Source organism: Suricata suricatta, chromosome 2 (assembly GCF_006229205.1).
Source record: "Suricata suricatta isolate VVHF042 chromosome 2, meerkat_22Aug2017_6uvM2_HiC, whole genome shotgun sequence".
In the NCBI taxonomy this organism is placed as follows: Eukaryota; Metazoa; Chordata; class Mammalia; order Carnivora; family Herpestidae; genus Suricata; species Suricata suricatta.
This window is the reverse complement of record NC_043701.1, coordinates 28027681-28044315: the sequence shown is the minus strand read 5'-3', so window position 1 is coordinate 28044315 and position 16635 is coordinate 28027681. Positions and strand designations below refer to the sequence as shown.

Genomic DNA, 16635 nt, shown 5'->3' with positions numbered 1-16635 from the left:
CATTGTGATATATTCTATTATTCATGGATCTAAGCATTTGTATGTACCGGCATATAATATTGTTATTTGATAGTTTGTTGTCTTGCTGGGGGAAATTATCCTTCCAAAGAGGATGTTATTTTAAATATTAAAAGGAGTACTGAATAATAGTTTAAAAGATTAGCCTGAAACACTCAAGGAAAAGAAGCAGATTGACTTTGAGATTCAGGCACTCAGTTTTAATCTTACTATGCCTTGCTCACTTGACACTATGAGCTTCTAGAATCTCTCCTGTTATTTCTCATCTGTAGTAAAGATTACCAACATCTCAAAGTTTAGAGGAAGAGGTGCTGATACAGGACTACCAGACAAGAAAAGTGCTAATATAATGCCTTTAAACTTACTTTCATGAGTAGTGATTATAATGATGATGAAGTTACTCAATCTCTCAGTTTATAACAATGTTCACCAAGTGTCTGTCTACAGTTGTTACAACATCAACCACAGAAACTACACTAAGGACTTGAAGACCTGAAATGAAAATGTTGTGGCTATTATTTCATTTAGCTTTTAAAATTTAGATTGACTGGTATGGAGTTACTCAGTCCCAATTTGTAACATTTCACATTTTGGCTCAAAAGAGACCTGAGGATGTAAGAAGATCAAATCCAGAGGCAGTCCATGGATTTCCCTTACATCAGAAAAGCCAGCCATACAAAACAAAACAAAAACAGAAGAATAAAGATGAGAGAAGTGAAATGCTCATCTAGAAAGGGCAACAGGCACCCCTCTCTTCTCTGGTAATGGTGAGTCTTTACTCTGGTCCTAGAGTGCATCCCTCCCTCCGGTAGACTATGTCCTGGTGGGCAGGTGCTTCACTCTCTGGGTTCTGCCTGGCTCTCATTTGAATGTAAAGCACTGGGTATTTGAGCTGCCTTATCTAGGAAATAAAAAATATTCGAAGCAAAGGAAAGAGGGAAAATACCATTGTTGTTGAACTGATCGACTATAACTTTATTTTTAATTAAAAAAATCTTTATTCAACTTTAACCATAAGCAATGGGCAATAACAAACATTATTTTTAAGTAATCTCTATGCCCAATGTGGGGCTCAAGCTCCCAACTCCAAGATCAAGAGTCCTATGTTCTATCTACTGAATCAGCAAGGCGACTATACCTTTAAAAGTCACCATTGATATACATGAGGTGCTTAATATTCTAAAATAAAAGGAAAATAAATGAAAAACAATCTGATTTGTTCACTGTGGAAGGTGAATAATTTTTCTTTAGGAAAATAGTCATGTTCTTGAAGCAAGGAATGGGCACTGCAGGTAATGTATGAGAACAGGAAGCATAACTCCAGGTAGAAGCAGTAAGAATCCTATTTATTTCAATAGTGTTTTACCTTTACAAAGAACCTTTATGTTATTATGCTCATCGAATCTCCTAATCACCGAGTGAGGGAGACAGCACAGGAATTATCCATTATCCTTAGCGCACAGGTGGGAAAATGGAAGCCCAGGGGTCGGACAGCTAATAGGAGGCAAATGTGAGATCTGAACTAAATCTTGGACTCCGCAGCAAATCTGTACATGATAGAGCTCTGAATTCAAGCCATATTTTGGGGTTGTGAGGTTAGAAATATTTGGCAAGTGTCATAAAGAAGAGAGAGCATTTGAAAGAATTATTAACGGAGACAAGAGAAAAAGAAACCATCTTCGTTTCTCAGGACAGATACCCAGGATCAGGTACCAGCACTATGGAGCAAGTCAATGAGGAGTTTTTCCTTTCTTCCTCATTGTTCATGATCACAGTAATCCTTATCATGTCCTCCAGGTCTCTTTAGCTGTGTCACCTCACAGTCAAGCAGAGAGCTCAGATACAATGTGCATGCAAATGAAAACAAGACAATTTTCAATAATCATTGTACACACACACACACACACACACACACACACACACACACCCAACATACTCCGTAAGTATCACAACCTATAATTTGGTCATCTATAAAATGAGCAAGTATACTATAAAAACTGCATTAATCCTACTGCATCATTCTACCATTCTGTAACTTTAAAAAAATGTTTATTTTTGAGTGAGAGAAAGAGCGAGCATGGATGGGGGCATGGCAGAAGGAAAAGGGAGACCCCCAAGCAGGCTCCATGCTTAGTGTGGAGCCCAACGCAGGGTTCTATCTCATGACCATGAGATCATGACCTGAGCCCAAATCAAGAATTGGATGCTCAAACGACTGAGCCACCTGGGAGCCCCTAGCATTCTATGAACTTTCAATGTCTGTCCTATTCTATCCAAGAGACAACAAAACCCCAAAATGTCACCTAGAAGGTGATAAGATGAGGAGCTAGGAAAAAATGTGGAAAAAGGAGCAAGACTTGTCATGATTGATCTGGTGTTAGAGGTTTTTTATAGGAAGACCACAGACTATTTATGATTATGTCAACATAATTTATCACTGTTGGTGTTGTCCTCAATCAAGGGGCTGAGGTAGTATTTATCAGATTTCTTCATAAATCTATACCCCCCATTCCCCCTCCTTCTCATGCTGTATTCTTTGGAAGGAAGTCACTGGGCATGGCCTTAGTTGTGGGCACTTACCCTGCCTCCTTGGGAGTCAAGTACCCATGTTAATTATTGGGAAGTCTTTGTAAGGGAGATTTTATCTATCTCCACATTTATTTGCTCAATCAATCATTTAGTTGCATGAGTATGGACTAATGGATATTTATTTTATACATTGGGTTATAATACTACCTAATTTATTTAGCTGCTCAAATGATCCTAGCTCAGGCCCTTGGGAGCTCTTCAGGTGCCTCCTGTGTCTCTTTAACATATCCCCTAGCATTGTGAGTTTTTTCTTCCAAACACTTCTTTTACTTTCTGTCACCGTAAGATGCTCCAGGCTCATTTTATAGATTTGCTGCCCCAGTCCTAGCATCTGCCATTTCTCCAAAGAGCCCTGGTTCATTTTACTGCAGACTAGATACTAAGATCTGAGCACTAGGTGTATTTGTTGCCACAGGGGTAGCTCTCAGCTCACACACCAAGGAAATGTATGTGCATGTGTATATTTCTACATGTAACCACCTCTGTATTAAGCTCAAGACAAGTTCACACTGATGACTCCAACTCTAATCCATTACCACATGGATCATGCTAGTCTCTTCCTCTCGTCTCCAGCCTCTCACTTCCAACAGTCAGAAACTTGGCTTTCACCAAATACCATCTCTTTACTTAACCATTCACTTCCAGTGTAGAGGTGTAGGGGAAACAGTTGATCAATTAGACTACATTGCTTATGTACAGCTCCTTTTCCCTTTACTTTTACAGACTCCAATTGTTTCCAAAGTTACTCACACCAACACTTTTTCCTCTTTTTCAGGGAGATTACTCCACACAGTTGCAATAGAATTAGATTAAAAAACAAAGAAACCACAGTGTCCTTTCCATCCTGGGATCCCATGATATCCCAATTGTCCCTTTAAAAATTTACCTGTGCTCAGGTTCAATATTTGTGCTGTAATGTTAGGTTTTGACAAATACATAGAATTACATAACCATTACAGTATCACACAGAAGAGTTCCACTGCTCCTAAAGTTTCCTGGGCTTTACCTACTCACTTCCCTGAACTTGAACTTATAGCAACCATTAATCTGCTTTATAATCTTTATAGTTCTGCCTTTACTATAAGGGTGATATAAATAGAGTTATATAGCGTGTAGCCTTCTCAGACTGCCTTCTCGCACTTGGCAGTATGCCTTTAAGATTCATCCATGTCCTTGTGTGGCCTGCTGGCCAATTTTTCTTTTTCTTTTCCTTTTCCTTTCTTTCTTTTTTCTTTACTTTCTTTCTTTTTTTTTTTTTTTTTTTTTTTTTTTTTTTTTTTTTTTTTTTTTTTTTTTTTTTTTTTTGCTGGGCAGTATTCCAATTTTTGCCTTTGTCTATTGAAGGATATTTTGGTTGCTTACAATGGTGATTATGAAAAAGGCTGCTATATGCAGGTTTTGGTGCAGATGCACATTTTCAAATCAGTTGGGTAAACACCTAAAAGTGCAATTGGTGGGTTGCAGGTAATGCTCTTTAGCTTTCTAAGAAGCAGTCCATCTTCCAAAGTGGCCATACATATTCCTTTCATGCCAGCAATGAATGAGAGTCCCTGCCAACATCTTGCCATGCCAGCTTTTTAAAAATTTAAATTTTAGCCACACTAAATAGCTGTGTAGTGGTATCACATTATTTTAACATGCGTGTCCCTACCAATAAATGATGATGAGTATCTTTTCATGTGCTTATTTGGTATCTGTATGCCTTTGATATAGTCTCCATTCTGTTCTTTTGCCATTAAAAATTTTTTTATTGTTGAGAGTTCTTCATACATTTTAGACAAGTTTTTCTTTACCAAACATGTGTCTCTGGCTTGTCTTTTCATTCTTTTAACTGTGGAGAGCACTTAATTATTAAGTCCATTTGACACTGTTTTTCTTTCATGGAGGTTTTTGGTGTTGTACCTGAAACATCCTCACCAAGCCCAAGACCACATATATATTCTCTTATGTTTTCTAAGTTTTATAGTTTTCATTTTACTGGTAGGTTTTTGAACAGGTTTGAGTTATTTTATTTATTTATTTATTTATTTATTTATTTATTTATTTATTTATTTATTTTTGAGAGACAGAGAGAGACAGTGCGAGCAGGGGAGGGTCAGAGAGAGAGGGAAACACAGAATTCGAAGCAGGCTCCAGGCTGAGCTAGCTGTCAGCACAGAGCCTGACGCAGAGCTCGAACCCATGAACCGTGAGATCATGACCTGAGTCAAAGCCGGACGCTTAACTGACTGAGCCACCCAGGCGCCCCTGAGTTAGTTTTTATGAAAGGTGAACCAGTCTTCTTTTTTCTCTCGAGAGTCTTTTTAAAAGAAGGCTTCAGGGAGGCATATTTGCTGGCTTTTTAGCATAAAAAAACCAGTTAACAGTCAACAGCAACTTATAGCTTTTGAAGTTAATATCCACAGGCCATCAGTAATAATCTGCCATGGCCAGACCATGACTATGGTTTAGTGTGCTCTGTTGGGAGGGGAGGGGCTGTGGGGAGGAGGTTGCACAACTTGATTTAACAATGACGCTGGTAAGCTGGAATGCATCTACAGAGTGACTAGTATGATACAGAGCTTGGGTACAGTTGTAGCTGTTTTCATGCTGTATCTGTTTCCCTATCTCTTTCATCCTGGACACTGAATGGCTTGTGGGCAGGCAATGTCTATTTTCATCATGTAAGCCCAGGGCCTAGCATTTAGTGTTACTTATATAAATATTTCATTAGTGAGTTCAGTGAAGAAACTGAGCTTGTTTAATATAGAAAATAAGAATTCCTCAGACAGTATATCCTTTTGAATAGCCACCACATCCTTTGGGAAGAGGCGGCATGATTAATTATCATCAAACATTTGAAGGGCTATCATGTAGAAGAGGGATTAGAACCAAGGTAGAATTCACAGAGGTACAGAATTTCAATTCATTAAACCTAAGAGGAGGCTGCCTAATGGTAAGCCTGCAATCACTGAAAAAATTAAAAGAGACTGAATGAATTTTTGTGAGGGATATTGGGGGAGGGGCTTTAGGATCTAAAAGGAAAATAAACCTCATTATGTATCTTTCAACTCTGAAGTTCTAGAAGGTCAACAGACCTAGGACAAGGCCAGGTTAAGAATTTCAAAAGCCCTAAGAACAGAAATATTGTGTCCCATTCTATCTATGATTCAAAATAAAAACAAAACTGCATTATAAGATATTTGCTAGGAATTTCAATGAATTTCATGTGTTCTTAATGATCCATTGTCTTTTTCTTTTAAGACAGGAAATATAAACTCTTCTCCTTAATTTTCCCTTCTTTTGTGCTGTCACTTTGCAAGACCCTATATGTGATTATTTCTGCTTATTTCCCAGTGCTGATTTTCTGATTCTATGTAGAAGACAAGGAATATATCAAGACTTCTTTGGGAATCATTTGTAAGATAAAAGAGACTTGTTACAAAGAAACCCCATGCAAAGACAGGAAAGTCCATGGACTTCTCATTTAAAGTACCCATTTATACTCTTTAAATTTTTTTAATGTTTATTTATATTTGAGAGAGAGAGAGAGAGAGAGAGAGAGAGAGGCTTAGAATCCAAAGGAGGCTCCAGGCCCCGTCAGCTCACTTAGCCACCCAAAAGCCCCACCGTTTATACTCTTAACTACAAAGAATAGACTGATGGTTAGAGACGGCAGGTGTGTGGGAAAAACAGGGGAAGTAGAGAAATGGGGATTAAAGAGTACACTTACACGATGAAAAAAATAATAAAATCAAATGATACAAAAACCCATTTATAATAATTATAGCAGGAATAAATCTGGGGACTGTCTAGTCCACAGTATAAAACGTAGTTCTGCATTTAAAGAATAAGAGCTGTCTATTCCTGGTCTACAAGCCTGCCGGGACTCAGATCACCAACCCTCATAATGAGGATCTACATGTGGTGCTGCCCAAGCACAGTCTTAAGCAAAGATGACTTCTATTTCATTTCCACTGACTTTGAATTTGTAAGCTTTATTTCCATTGTGTTCAAATTCTTTGAAAAGTGATACATATGCCAAGATATATATTAAACAGAACATATTAGGCCTTGATCATACATGTGATAACAGAATGAAGGCAAAAACTAATTTTTCGGGATTATCAACTTAAAAATGCTGCACTAACTTGATTATATTTATCACGTGATTTTTTTTTTTTAACATGGGCATCACACCCAGCATGGAGTCCAATATGAGGCCTGAACTCACAACCCTGAGATCGAGACCTGAGATGAAGTCAAGAATTAGATCCTTCACTCACTGAGTCACCAGTCACCCCTATTGTGCGAATTTTCTAATTGTAGCTCATGGCATCTTAATCTTTGAACAGATTTACAGGTTACAAATTATTTCCCAAGAATTCTGTGAAAAACCAAATGTTGAAATAAGGGAAAACTGATTTATAATACTTTTGTGTTTAGAAAACTAGTTCTTTGATTTAACTGGTTCATCTTTTTTATTACTTTAACTCCTATAAGAAACCTATTATAATTTTCATATTAAGGGAGGAGAGAGGGAGCATTTCTCTATAAAAAGAATGAGGCATTTTCTACCTGTCCTAGAGTATTATAACAGTGCTCTATGACTGGGCTGACATGCCCTCACAATGACTTGGCCTCCATCCGAGTTCCCAAGTTGAAATGAAAAACATACACTGAAATAACTGTGTCAAGCCTTGTTATGAGGGCTAGCACTTGCTTAAAGAAAACAAACTTCTCCCTTAGGTTGGCACTTACTGTTTTCAAGATTTGAAATACACCTGTGGGAAACCAAAATTATTTTAAAAACTTATATATATATATTTACAGATATGTACATATATACACGTGTATGTGTGTGTATACATGTAACACATGTAACATACACACACAGTTTTCTGAGAGAGAGACTGTGTGAGTGGGGGAGGGACAGAGAGAGGGGGACAGAATCCCAAGCAGGCTCTGTACTGTCAGCATGGAGCCTGAACCCACGAAACCATGAGATCATGACCTGAGCCGAAACCAAGAGTCTGATGCTTAAATGACTGAGCCACCCAGGTACCAGCCCCTATCTATATATATATCATTTTAAAAAAAACAAATGGAAAAATACTTACTGGGACATCAACATATTTTGCAGCTGCTTTCACCTTAAGTGGAAAAGAGATAATTATGAGACTTGTTTTCTGAACTGTTAGATAAGTACTATGACAACAGTCAAAAGAAAACTCAAATACTTACAGTGAATGACAGAATGGATGAAAAGAAAGTGCCTTCATCATATCTTGACAGCTTAGACAACACCCCTTCCAACACTGAAACAAACTGTAATTGTTTATAGTGAGTATCTTGATATTGCAAAATAATACAGGGCAAACAATCCCTAAATCAACTTCTCCCACAGCACAAAATCCACCTTGACTGTTGATTTGTTATGTTTACTCTTTCATTTTGAAGATGAGCTTGAAGGTCCTTTTCCATTGCTGGAAATAATACACAAAGTTTTTTAAGAGCAAAGAATAGCCGTCTGGTCACTATACATGTGAGACAACTTAAACCATTAATAAATAATTCGAAATTCCTTAGACTATTCCTTAAAATAATTTTTAACTTCAGAATAGATGTTTAGGAGCAATGATGGTGAAGTTTAATCAAATTCTTTTCTATCATAAATCATTTGGCCATTTCCCAACTTTTTCTACCTATAGAAAAGGATGAATAAAAAAGACCAGATAATGAAAGGAATGTATAGCCTTCCAGGCTCTTGTAAAACTGCAATCAAGTCTGACATTAGTTAACAGGCATTAACCAAGCAGCTCTAATTAGGACATACAAGGTTCAAATCTGCTTTCAGAAGCTTACAAAGCAGTTGGAGAGCTAGAACAGATAAACACACCGCAGGCGATAAGAGCAAGAGTACTAGACTGAGTTTAGATAGCCTGATTCTTACACGGACTACACTGTGGGCTCAGGTCAACCACTGCATCAATCAGTTTCTCCACCAGTTAAATTGTGTGTGTGTGTGTGTGTGTGTGTGTGTGTGTGTGAGAAATTAAGTTTGTCTCAAAAGCATTGTACATTTCTAAAATTTTATATTTCTCGGAAGTGAAAGTTAAGAACTATATACCATAATGTGATTTAAAATGTAGGGAATTATATTTCAGTAGTGGCAACATTAAAATCCAGCATAAAGACAAAGAAATTAGTGAGAATCTACTGCTCTATATCTTCCCTCTTTAGAACTACAATAATATGCTCTATTGACAAATTATAAACTCCCAGAGGGAAAATACTGACAAGGTTTTTTAAATCCGAAAAGGGAAATTAACAAAGGCTGGTTTTTGTTCACATAGCAGCTTCTTCAACAAAGTGATAATAGTTCTAGAGACACAGCTTATTGGTCTCTGGTGACCAGAGAACTCACTGAGAGTGCACAGGAGATAATCTTTTCTCATGGCTGGTCAATTACTGCAAAATAGTTTATGCAAAAGAAACAAAAACTTCCCTATAGGTTTCTCCATCACATCATGTGCGACATGATGTAAGAACACAGAAACAAACTCATATAAACGGCTGACTAAAATTTTAAAGAATGAAAATTATGGATGGTTCGTTAGTTATCCTAAGGGATACAAACAGCAAAAAACACAAAGTTACAAATTGCTCACAGCTACGAAAAGTCACAAATTGCTCACAGCTACTAAAAGTCAATTTAGCACTTTCTTCCTGCCCGTTAGGATTTCTTACCAATCACAGTTGGCTAACTCAACTTGATGTGGTTTGCAAAGACCCAGAAGACCAATCCTCCAGGGCTATGTCAGACCAGGGGAAGGGAATTCCAAACTTAATGGCCCTCTGTGGAAAATGCTTCGTCTCTTCTAACTCCAATCGTGAGAGCCAGTGTGTGCCAGGTGATCGCATTTGCCACGAGGAGAGCGACGATTGCTATGGTTACCAGGCAACCTGAGCTGGCGAAGGCTCTAGCCAGCACCTGGTTCTTGGTACCCTCCGGCGAGGATATGTGTACACACATGGGTGGTGCTGAGGGACAAGGCAAGAAGCCCGTGGAAGGATTTAGAAGATCTTAGTTCAAGTGGTAGCCATGCCCATTTCTCGCTATAAGACAACAGTCAAGCCACGAGCTTCTCTAGCAGACTCTTCGGTCAAAGGGGGAAAACGACAGCCATCATGCCCATCTCAGAAGGATCAGTGAAGATCATTTGGGATGGGCAAGGACTGTGAAAACAGCAAAATACTAAAGAAATGCAAAGAATTAATATTATTGATACAATGAGCTAAATCACTATCCATTAGATAGGTCTAGAAAACTGTGTCTGATAAGTCACAGGGTAATGGAAGGAGGCTTTGAACATAGGTGGTCTGGCTCCAAGGCCCATATTCATTACCAGTAGATAGTTGTTAAGTATTAAATAAGTAACAAGCTCAGCATATAAGTACTCAATAAATGTCATTTTGCTATTATTGAGCACCTAATGTGTGAAATGCAGACAATAGGAGTCTTAGACCTTTCCTTCCAGGAACCCACAAACCAGTGGGAGAGACAGGCTGGTATACTCGTGGTCATAACAGGCAGAGTTTTAAAGGCCAGCAAAGATGGGCAAACAGTGTAACTGAAACAGGAGGAGGGAAAGCATGGCTTCTAACTGGAGGACATTGGGTACGCTTCATTTACAAGGTGGCACAGGAGCTGAGCCGCTGGATGGCAGAAACGGAGGTTTCGATTAAACGACACTTGCGGAAGCCTCCTGGTGGACGGTTTCAGGGCCAAAGATTCCCCAGTGTACCATCTGCCGGCCTGTCTGGTTCACCCTCTCTGGTGAGAAGCAAGCCTGAGCTGTATCTTTGTAAATCCTACGTAAGGACTGGCTGGCTGTGGCATGAATGTCAGAACATTCTTTGCCTCCATTTTAACAAGAGCGGAGAGCGTCACCTTGAGTTCCTCTCTACCCCAAGTAGTCCTTGGGGAGGTGCAATACAGTGGGGACTTTATGTGCTTACATGGCCGTGAACAGAGTCTGCACCACTGGGACCCGCCAGCTGAGCCACACAGGTCCTACAGGAAGGCAGTCTTTGTGAGATTTCTATGAGGCATATGTGGTAGAAGAGCTGCCCTAAAAACCAAACTCTATTAAAATCAAGATTGACTAATCATGATATATTTTCCGTCTGGCTGTTAATTGCACAAAACAGCAAGATTCCAAAGAAATCCAGTTAAATGCTGGGTTTAGTTGCTGCGTCTTTAACTGCTTCCTGTGAACTTTCTCAGTACAGCTCAGGGAGTATATAAACACTTCGGGGTTTGCCTTGTGCTCTCTGTTCTCCTGAGGGTGTCGGGTTGGAATGAAAAACTGTAATCTCTTTGTTTCCCTGCTCTTTATTGTAGATGCCATTTACTGGGTTTGTTTGAATAATATTTAACACCTAAAGTCTGTCTGGGTAATTACCAACTTTGCCTCACTATGCACACTCTCAAGGAAATTAAAGATGAAAAGCACTTTGAAATAACTAGAATGAAACATGAAGTGTGCCACAGGCATGTTGGTTTCAATTTCCTGTTGAATTTTAACAGGGCATGAGATTCATATTCCCATATGTACGGAAAGTGGACCCCAGATTCTAAAAAGTTATTGGGAATATTCCAGCTATTGATTGGTGGGTTCAAAACACAGGTCTTGCTTTATCAGCTATGACATTTCATGTAGTAAATAAGAGGTATTTGCATCATTTGTCCTGCAAATGATAACATCTTCCAGAGAGAAGAAATTCATCCAAATAACACATCCTGAAAAACCAAGTTCTTTCCTTTCTTTTTCTCTCTTCCTTTTTTTTTTTTTTTTTTTTTTTGGTGGTGGGGAGCAAGGGTTAGTGATGCTGGAGACAATTATTAGCAGATGTTTTATATTTATTTGATAAGATCAGGACTAGCGAGTCTTGTTAAAAATCCCCATGGAGCCAGAATACCATGGACTGGAAGAAAACAGGTTTCTTTCCTGAATCAGAAAGTAAATGTTAGGAAACAATGCAACTGTCCCTTCCTCGGCCACGTTTCTCCAACTGTGAATCCATTTCTCTGAATCTTTGTTCCAATGGACTCCCAAAAGGTCTTTCCAGATTTTCCACACCTGGATACAAAAACTGGAATGATACAGGAAGATACCTCTGAGCAAGGAGGTATAGTACTTGACAGCAAATATTTATTTGTAACATAGCTCATTCCACAAAGTATCTAAGACAATTCTTAAAATGGCACATCTAGCACACGCTGGTAAACTCCCCGCACTTCTCCGCTGGTCCCTTGCCCCATAAATAGAGTGACCGATCGTATTTTGTATTTCCTCTCTCCTAAAGGCTCCTAATACTCCTTTTGGGCACATATCTTTTTTGAACAGGTGTCTTCTGCATATATAACCTGGATCTGAATGAGTAAAGTTAATCAAATTAATCTTAGGTTGAGTTGGTGAGATACTTTAATGACAGAATCTAGGTAGTCTGGTTTGATGAATCCTCTGCCCATCTTATTCTCAAGAGACACTCAGGGGAAAATATTCTAGGTTATCAAAAAGAACATGGGTGTGTACATATATATTTACACCTACGCATTTATAGCTATATGAACTCTGTGAGGCAGTGTATCTTCTTTTCTAACCCTGCGCCCCTTTGGAATAATCGAGGATTTAGGAAGTTGAACTGATTGCTCTGCTCTTTTATGCCATACCCAGAATTTACTGAGCTCCAGTATCAGAGTGCATTATGGGAGTGGTCATTTTCTCATTCTTGGCTCTGTCAACCATTTCCCCCAAGTGCTTCCTTCTCTCTTCTCTCACAGGTTTTCCTCAGCATCCTCACGTTACACATGTGAATTCCATTCTCATCTACCTGCCCACGCTGGTCCCAAAGCATGTATGCCTGTCAAAGAAGGGACACCCAGGCTGGTGGGTACCACCCAGACCTAGAAGGGACACCAGTAGCCTGGTAAGTGAAGCACCCACTCTTTTCTTCTGCTCTTGCTGAATTCTGTGTAGTGTGGTGGCAAGGTGACAGGTCTAGGGACCACGAGGACCAAGTCCTGGCTCCGCAGCTACCTACTGGGCCTCTGCTTCCTCATCTGTGAACAAAGGGACTGGACTCTGGAGTGAGCCCTGGGCAGGCCTGCCTTGGGAGATGGGGTCCCATAGGCGGGGCTCTAAGGCCTCCTTCCCCTCTTCAATCAGAGCAGTGCTCTGACCAATGTTATACCTTAGGGTGCCACCCAACATACACTCCAGAACATTAAATATGTCTTATAAACATCATAAAAATGTTTGAAAAGTCCTGGCTAGAGGGTCTCAGGGCTCCAACTGCAGCACTGTGTGTGCCACGTGACCCTACAATCTGGGGAGAAAAGATGCGGGTCCCAGGCTTCTATGAAGAACTCTATATAAAGGTTTTGTTTTAGACTGACAAAAGGCTACAAATACTTTTTGATCTGATACTCATGCTTTTCTGAGGAGGAAATTAAGTTGTGTAGGAAGACCCAAATGGTACCATGAAAAAGCAGGAGCAGAGTTCAGATCTTCTGACTATCCCACCATTAGGGCAACTTAATTAATAGAAGGTGGCAATAAATATAACATTTTTTGTTTCCTTTCCACGGCAAGATTTAATGTTCCTGCTGTCACTTTATTTTTTCCTCACTAAAAATGATCTATGTCCCTTTCTGTGTAGAAGCACCTTTATGTTTCCCCCTGTTTGAAGGTTGATTTTCATTTTTCCATAGGGTTTCCAGTTACTGGACATCTGCCTGAGAACAGTAGCCACTGACACAGAATCATTTCCAATAGTCGAAATCATATAATCACGTTGATAGTTTGGTTCCATATGCCTCCTCTGAATTCCAGACCCAACTATTAGGTGACTGTCTCCTTGGTCTCCCCTCACTCAGACATCTCAGAGGCAGCTCCAGGTCAACATGTCCAATACCCACATTATGGTCTTGCTCTCAAAATCCATTCCTCTTCCAGGCATCCTGCAGGAGTCGATGGCCTCAATATCCATCCTGTGCTTCAAGCTCTAAACCTAGGAGCAATCCTTATGGTTGGTCTTCCTTTCCCCAATACTAATCCTGGGTCTGCTGTACCAGAATGCTTTGGACTGGGTGATTTATAAACAATGGACATCTTTTGCTCACAGTTCTGGAGACGGGGATGTCCATAAACAAGATGATAGTATACTTGGTGTCTGGTAAAAACCCACTTTGTGGTTCAAAGATGATGTCTTTGGACTGACAGCTGTGATTTTGTATGGCAAAAGGTGCTACGGAGCTCTGCTTTGTTTTATTTTAATAAGGGCACTAATCCTGTTCATGAGAACTCCATCCTCATGACCTAATTCAAAGGTCCCACCTCCTAATACCATCATCTTAGAGATTATTAAGTTTCAACATATGACTTTGGGTGGAGGGGACACAAAAATTCAATCTACAGTACTCCTTAAGTGTCTTTGGATTAATCCACCTGAGACCAATGTAACAGTCTCCATCCCACCCCGTCTGTAACCTATTTGCTACAGGCAATCAGATGCCTCTTCTTATAATGCAAATAGGATTAATTCCTTACTGCTACTCACTGCCACCCTAACCCTTTGGTGGCTTCCCACTGTTCTTGGAGGAAGACATCAGGATCCTCAGGTCTGAAGCTGGGTTTTTCATCATGATTCCTCTCTGCCTCTTGGACACAGAGTTAGGAATCATTAGTATATACAGTCAGAAGTGTGAAAGTCACAGAAATTTGTGAAGTGAGTTCAAAAGAACACTAAAGATGGAAACCCAATGACACCAGCATTTAGGTGCTAGGTGGAGAAAGGCCAGAGAGAGAGAACGCGAAGCTTTTTTCTAGGTGTGTACAATGGATATGTAATTGGGACATGTACTACTGAATGCTGGATCTGACTCAGAGTCCTGGCTCATTCTCAAATGACTTGTGAAGATGAGTGGTATGAGAGAAGGATATGGAGGCGATTGAAGAGAGGAGGTAAAAAGAAAGGATTCTTTCTAACTTATCCAAATGTAGCAAAAATGTCAATATGCACAGGATAATTAAAACATGGGAAGAAACACTTGGAATACAACAGAAGGGATTCATTTTTCTATTCATCTACTTTATTTTGAGTTAATTAAAATGCTAGGATACAATAAAATTATTTAGGACATGACTCTTGAAATTTGATAGTTAACCTAGAAGTTACATATTTTAATTTTTAGAGTATTTTAGCTTTTCACTGATTTCCTGATCTGGAATCTGCAGGTACACTGGATTAGGAATCTGAAGCTCAGAGGTTTGATTCCTGACTCTCTCTTTGAGGACTGTGTTTCTATCTGTGAAATAGGGTAAGACCACCCATCCCATAGGAGTTTCACAGTAGGTATTTCATAAATGCCTCTTTTTAAAATGTTTATTTTTGAGAGAATAAATGGGGGAGGGGTGGGGAGAGGGGGACAGAAGATCCAAAGCAGGCTCTGTGCTGCAGCATGGAGCCTGATGTGGGGCTTGAACTCACGAACCATGAATGAGATCATGACCTGAGCTGAAGTCAGACACTTATTAAGGGACTGAGCCACCCAGGTATCCCCATAAATGCCTCCTTTAAAAATATCATTTCTTCAGAAAAAACAAATGTGAACACACTATCTTAGAGGCTGTTTTGTTTTCAAATACTACACTGAAGTTTAAAGATCTTTCATAGGATAGCCTGGATAGAGATTCATCGGAGCAGTGTTTCTCAAAGTCTGGCTCACTGAACCTCCACCTCAAAACTACCATGGTGACGGGTTACACATGTAATTCCTGATCCTCTTCTCAAGCTTCTGACTCAGAATTGTTGGAAAGCAGGGCATAGAATCTACATTTTAACAAGATCTCTGGTAATTTTTTGGCATGCTAACATTTAAGAACTGTACTAGAGATTATTGTCTTTGCTTAATGAAAGAAGAAAACCACCATTTATTGTCATCTCCTGTGGGAGCTTAAGATGGTTGGTTCAATCTGTCTAGACCCACGGAATAGAATAGAGAGCCCAGAACTGGGCCAACAAATGTACAGCCAATTAATCTTTGACAAAGCAGGAAAGAGTATCTAATGGAAAAAAGACAGCCTCTTTAACAGGTGGTGCTGGGAGAGCTGGACAGCAACATGCAGAAGAATGAAACTAGACCACTTTCTTACACCATACACAAAAATAAACTAAAAATGGATGAAGGACCTGAATGTGAGACAGGAAACCATCAAAACCCTAGAGGAGAAACCTCCTTGACCTCAATCACAGGAATTTCCTACTCGACACATCTCCAAAGGCAAGGGAATCAAGAACAAAAATGAACTATTGGGACCTCATCAAGATAAAAAGCTTCTGCACTGCAAAGGAAACAATCAAGAAAACTAATAGGCAACCAACAGAATGGGAAAAGATACTTGCAAATGACATATCAGATAAAGGGCGCATATCCAAAATCTACAAGGAACTCACCAAACTCTATGCTTGAAAAATGAATAATCCAGTGAAGAAATGGGCAGAAGATATAAACAGACACTTCTCCAGGGAGGACATCTAGATGGCCAACAGACATATGAAATGATGCTCAGCGTCACTCATCATCAGGGAAATACACATCAAAACCACACTGAGATACCACCTCACACCAGTCAGAGTGGCTAAAATGAACAAATCAAGAGACTATAGATGCTGGTGAGGATGTGGAGAAATGGGCACCCTCCTGCACTGTTGGTGGGAATGTAAACTGGTACAGCCACTTTGGAAATCAGTTTGGAGATTCCTCAAAAAACTATCAATAGAACTCCCTTATGAACCAGCAATAGCACTGCTAGGGATTTATCCAGGGGATACAGAAGTGCTGATGCATAGGGGCACATGTACCCCAATGTTCATAGCAGCACTGTCCACAATAGCCAAATCATGCAAAGAGCCTAAATGTCCATCACCTGATGAATGGATTAAGAAGATGTGGCATATATATATATATACATATATATA

The 16635-nt window shown here is 39.6% G+C and overlaps 1 protein-coding gene across 16 annotated transcripts in view; it reads right to left on the bottom strand.

Annotated features, from left to right (window-relative positions):
• The window catches only part of CADPS2 (calcium dependent secretion activator 2), a 522703-nt gene that overhangs the window by 32978 nt on the left and 473090 nt on the right, over window positions 1-16635 (bottom strand). For all 16 annotated transcript variants that reach the window (XM_029924158.1, XM_029924180.1, XM_029924174.1 and 13 more), the window contains 2 exons: window positions 7831-7914; window positions 7707-7739 (listed from right to left, as the gene is read on the bottom strand). In XM_029924158.1, the coding sequence (XP_029780018.1) occupies window positions 7707-7739; window positions 7831-7914 (117 nt within the window). The remainder of the gene's footprint in view (window positions 1-7706; window positions 7740-7830; window positions 7915-16635) is intronic.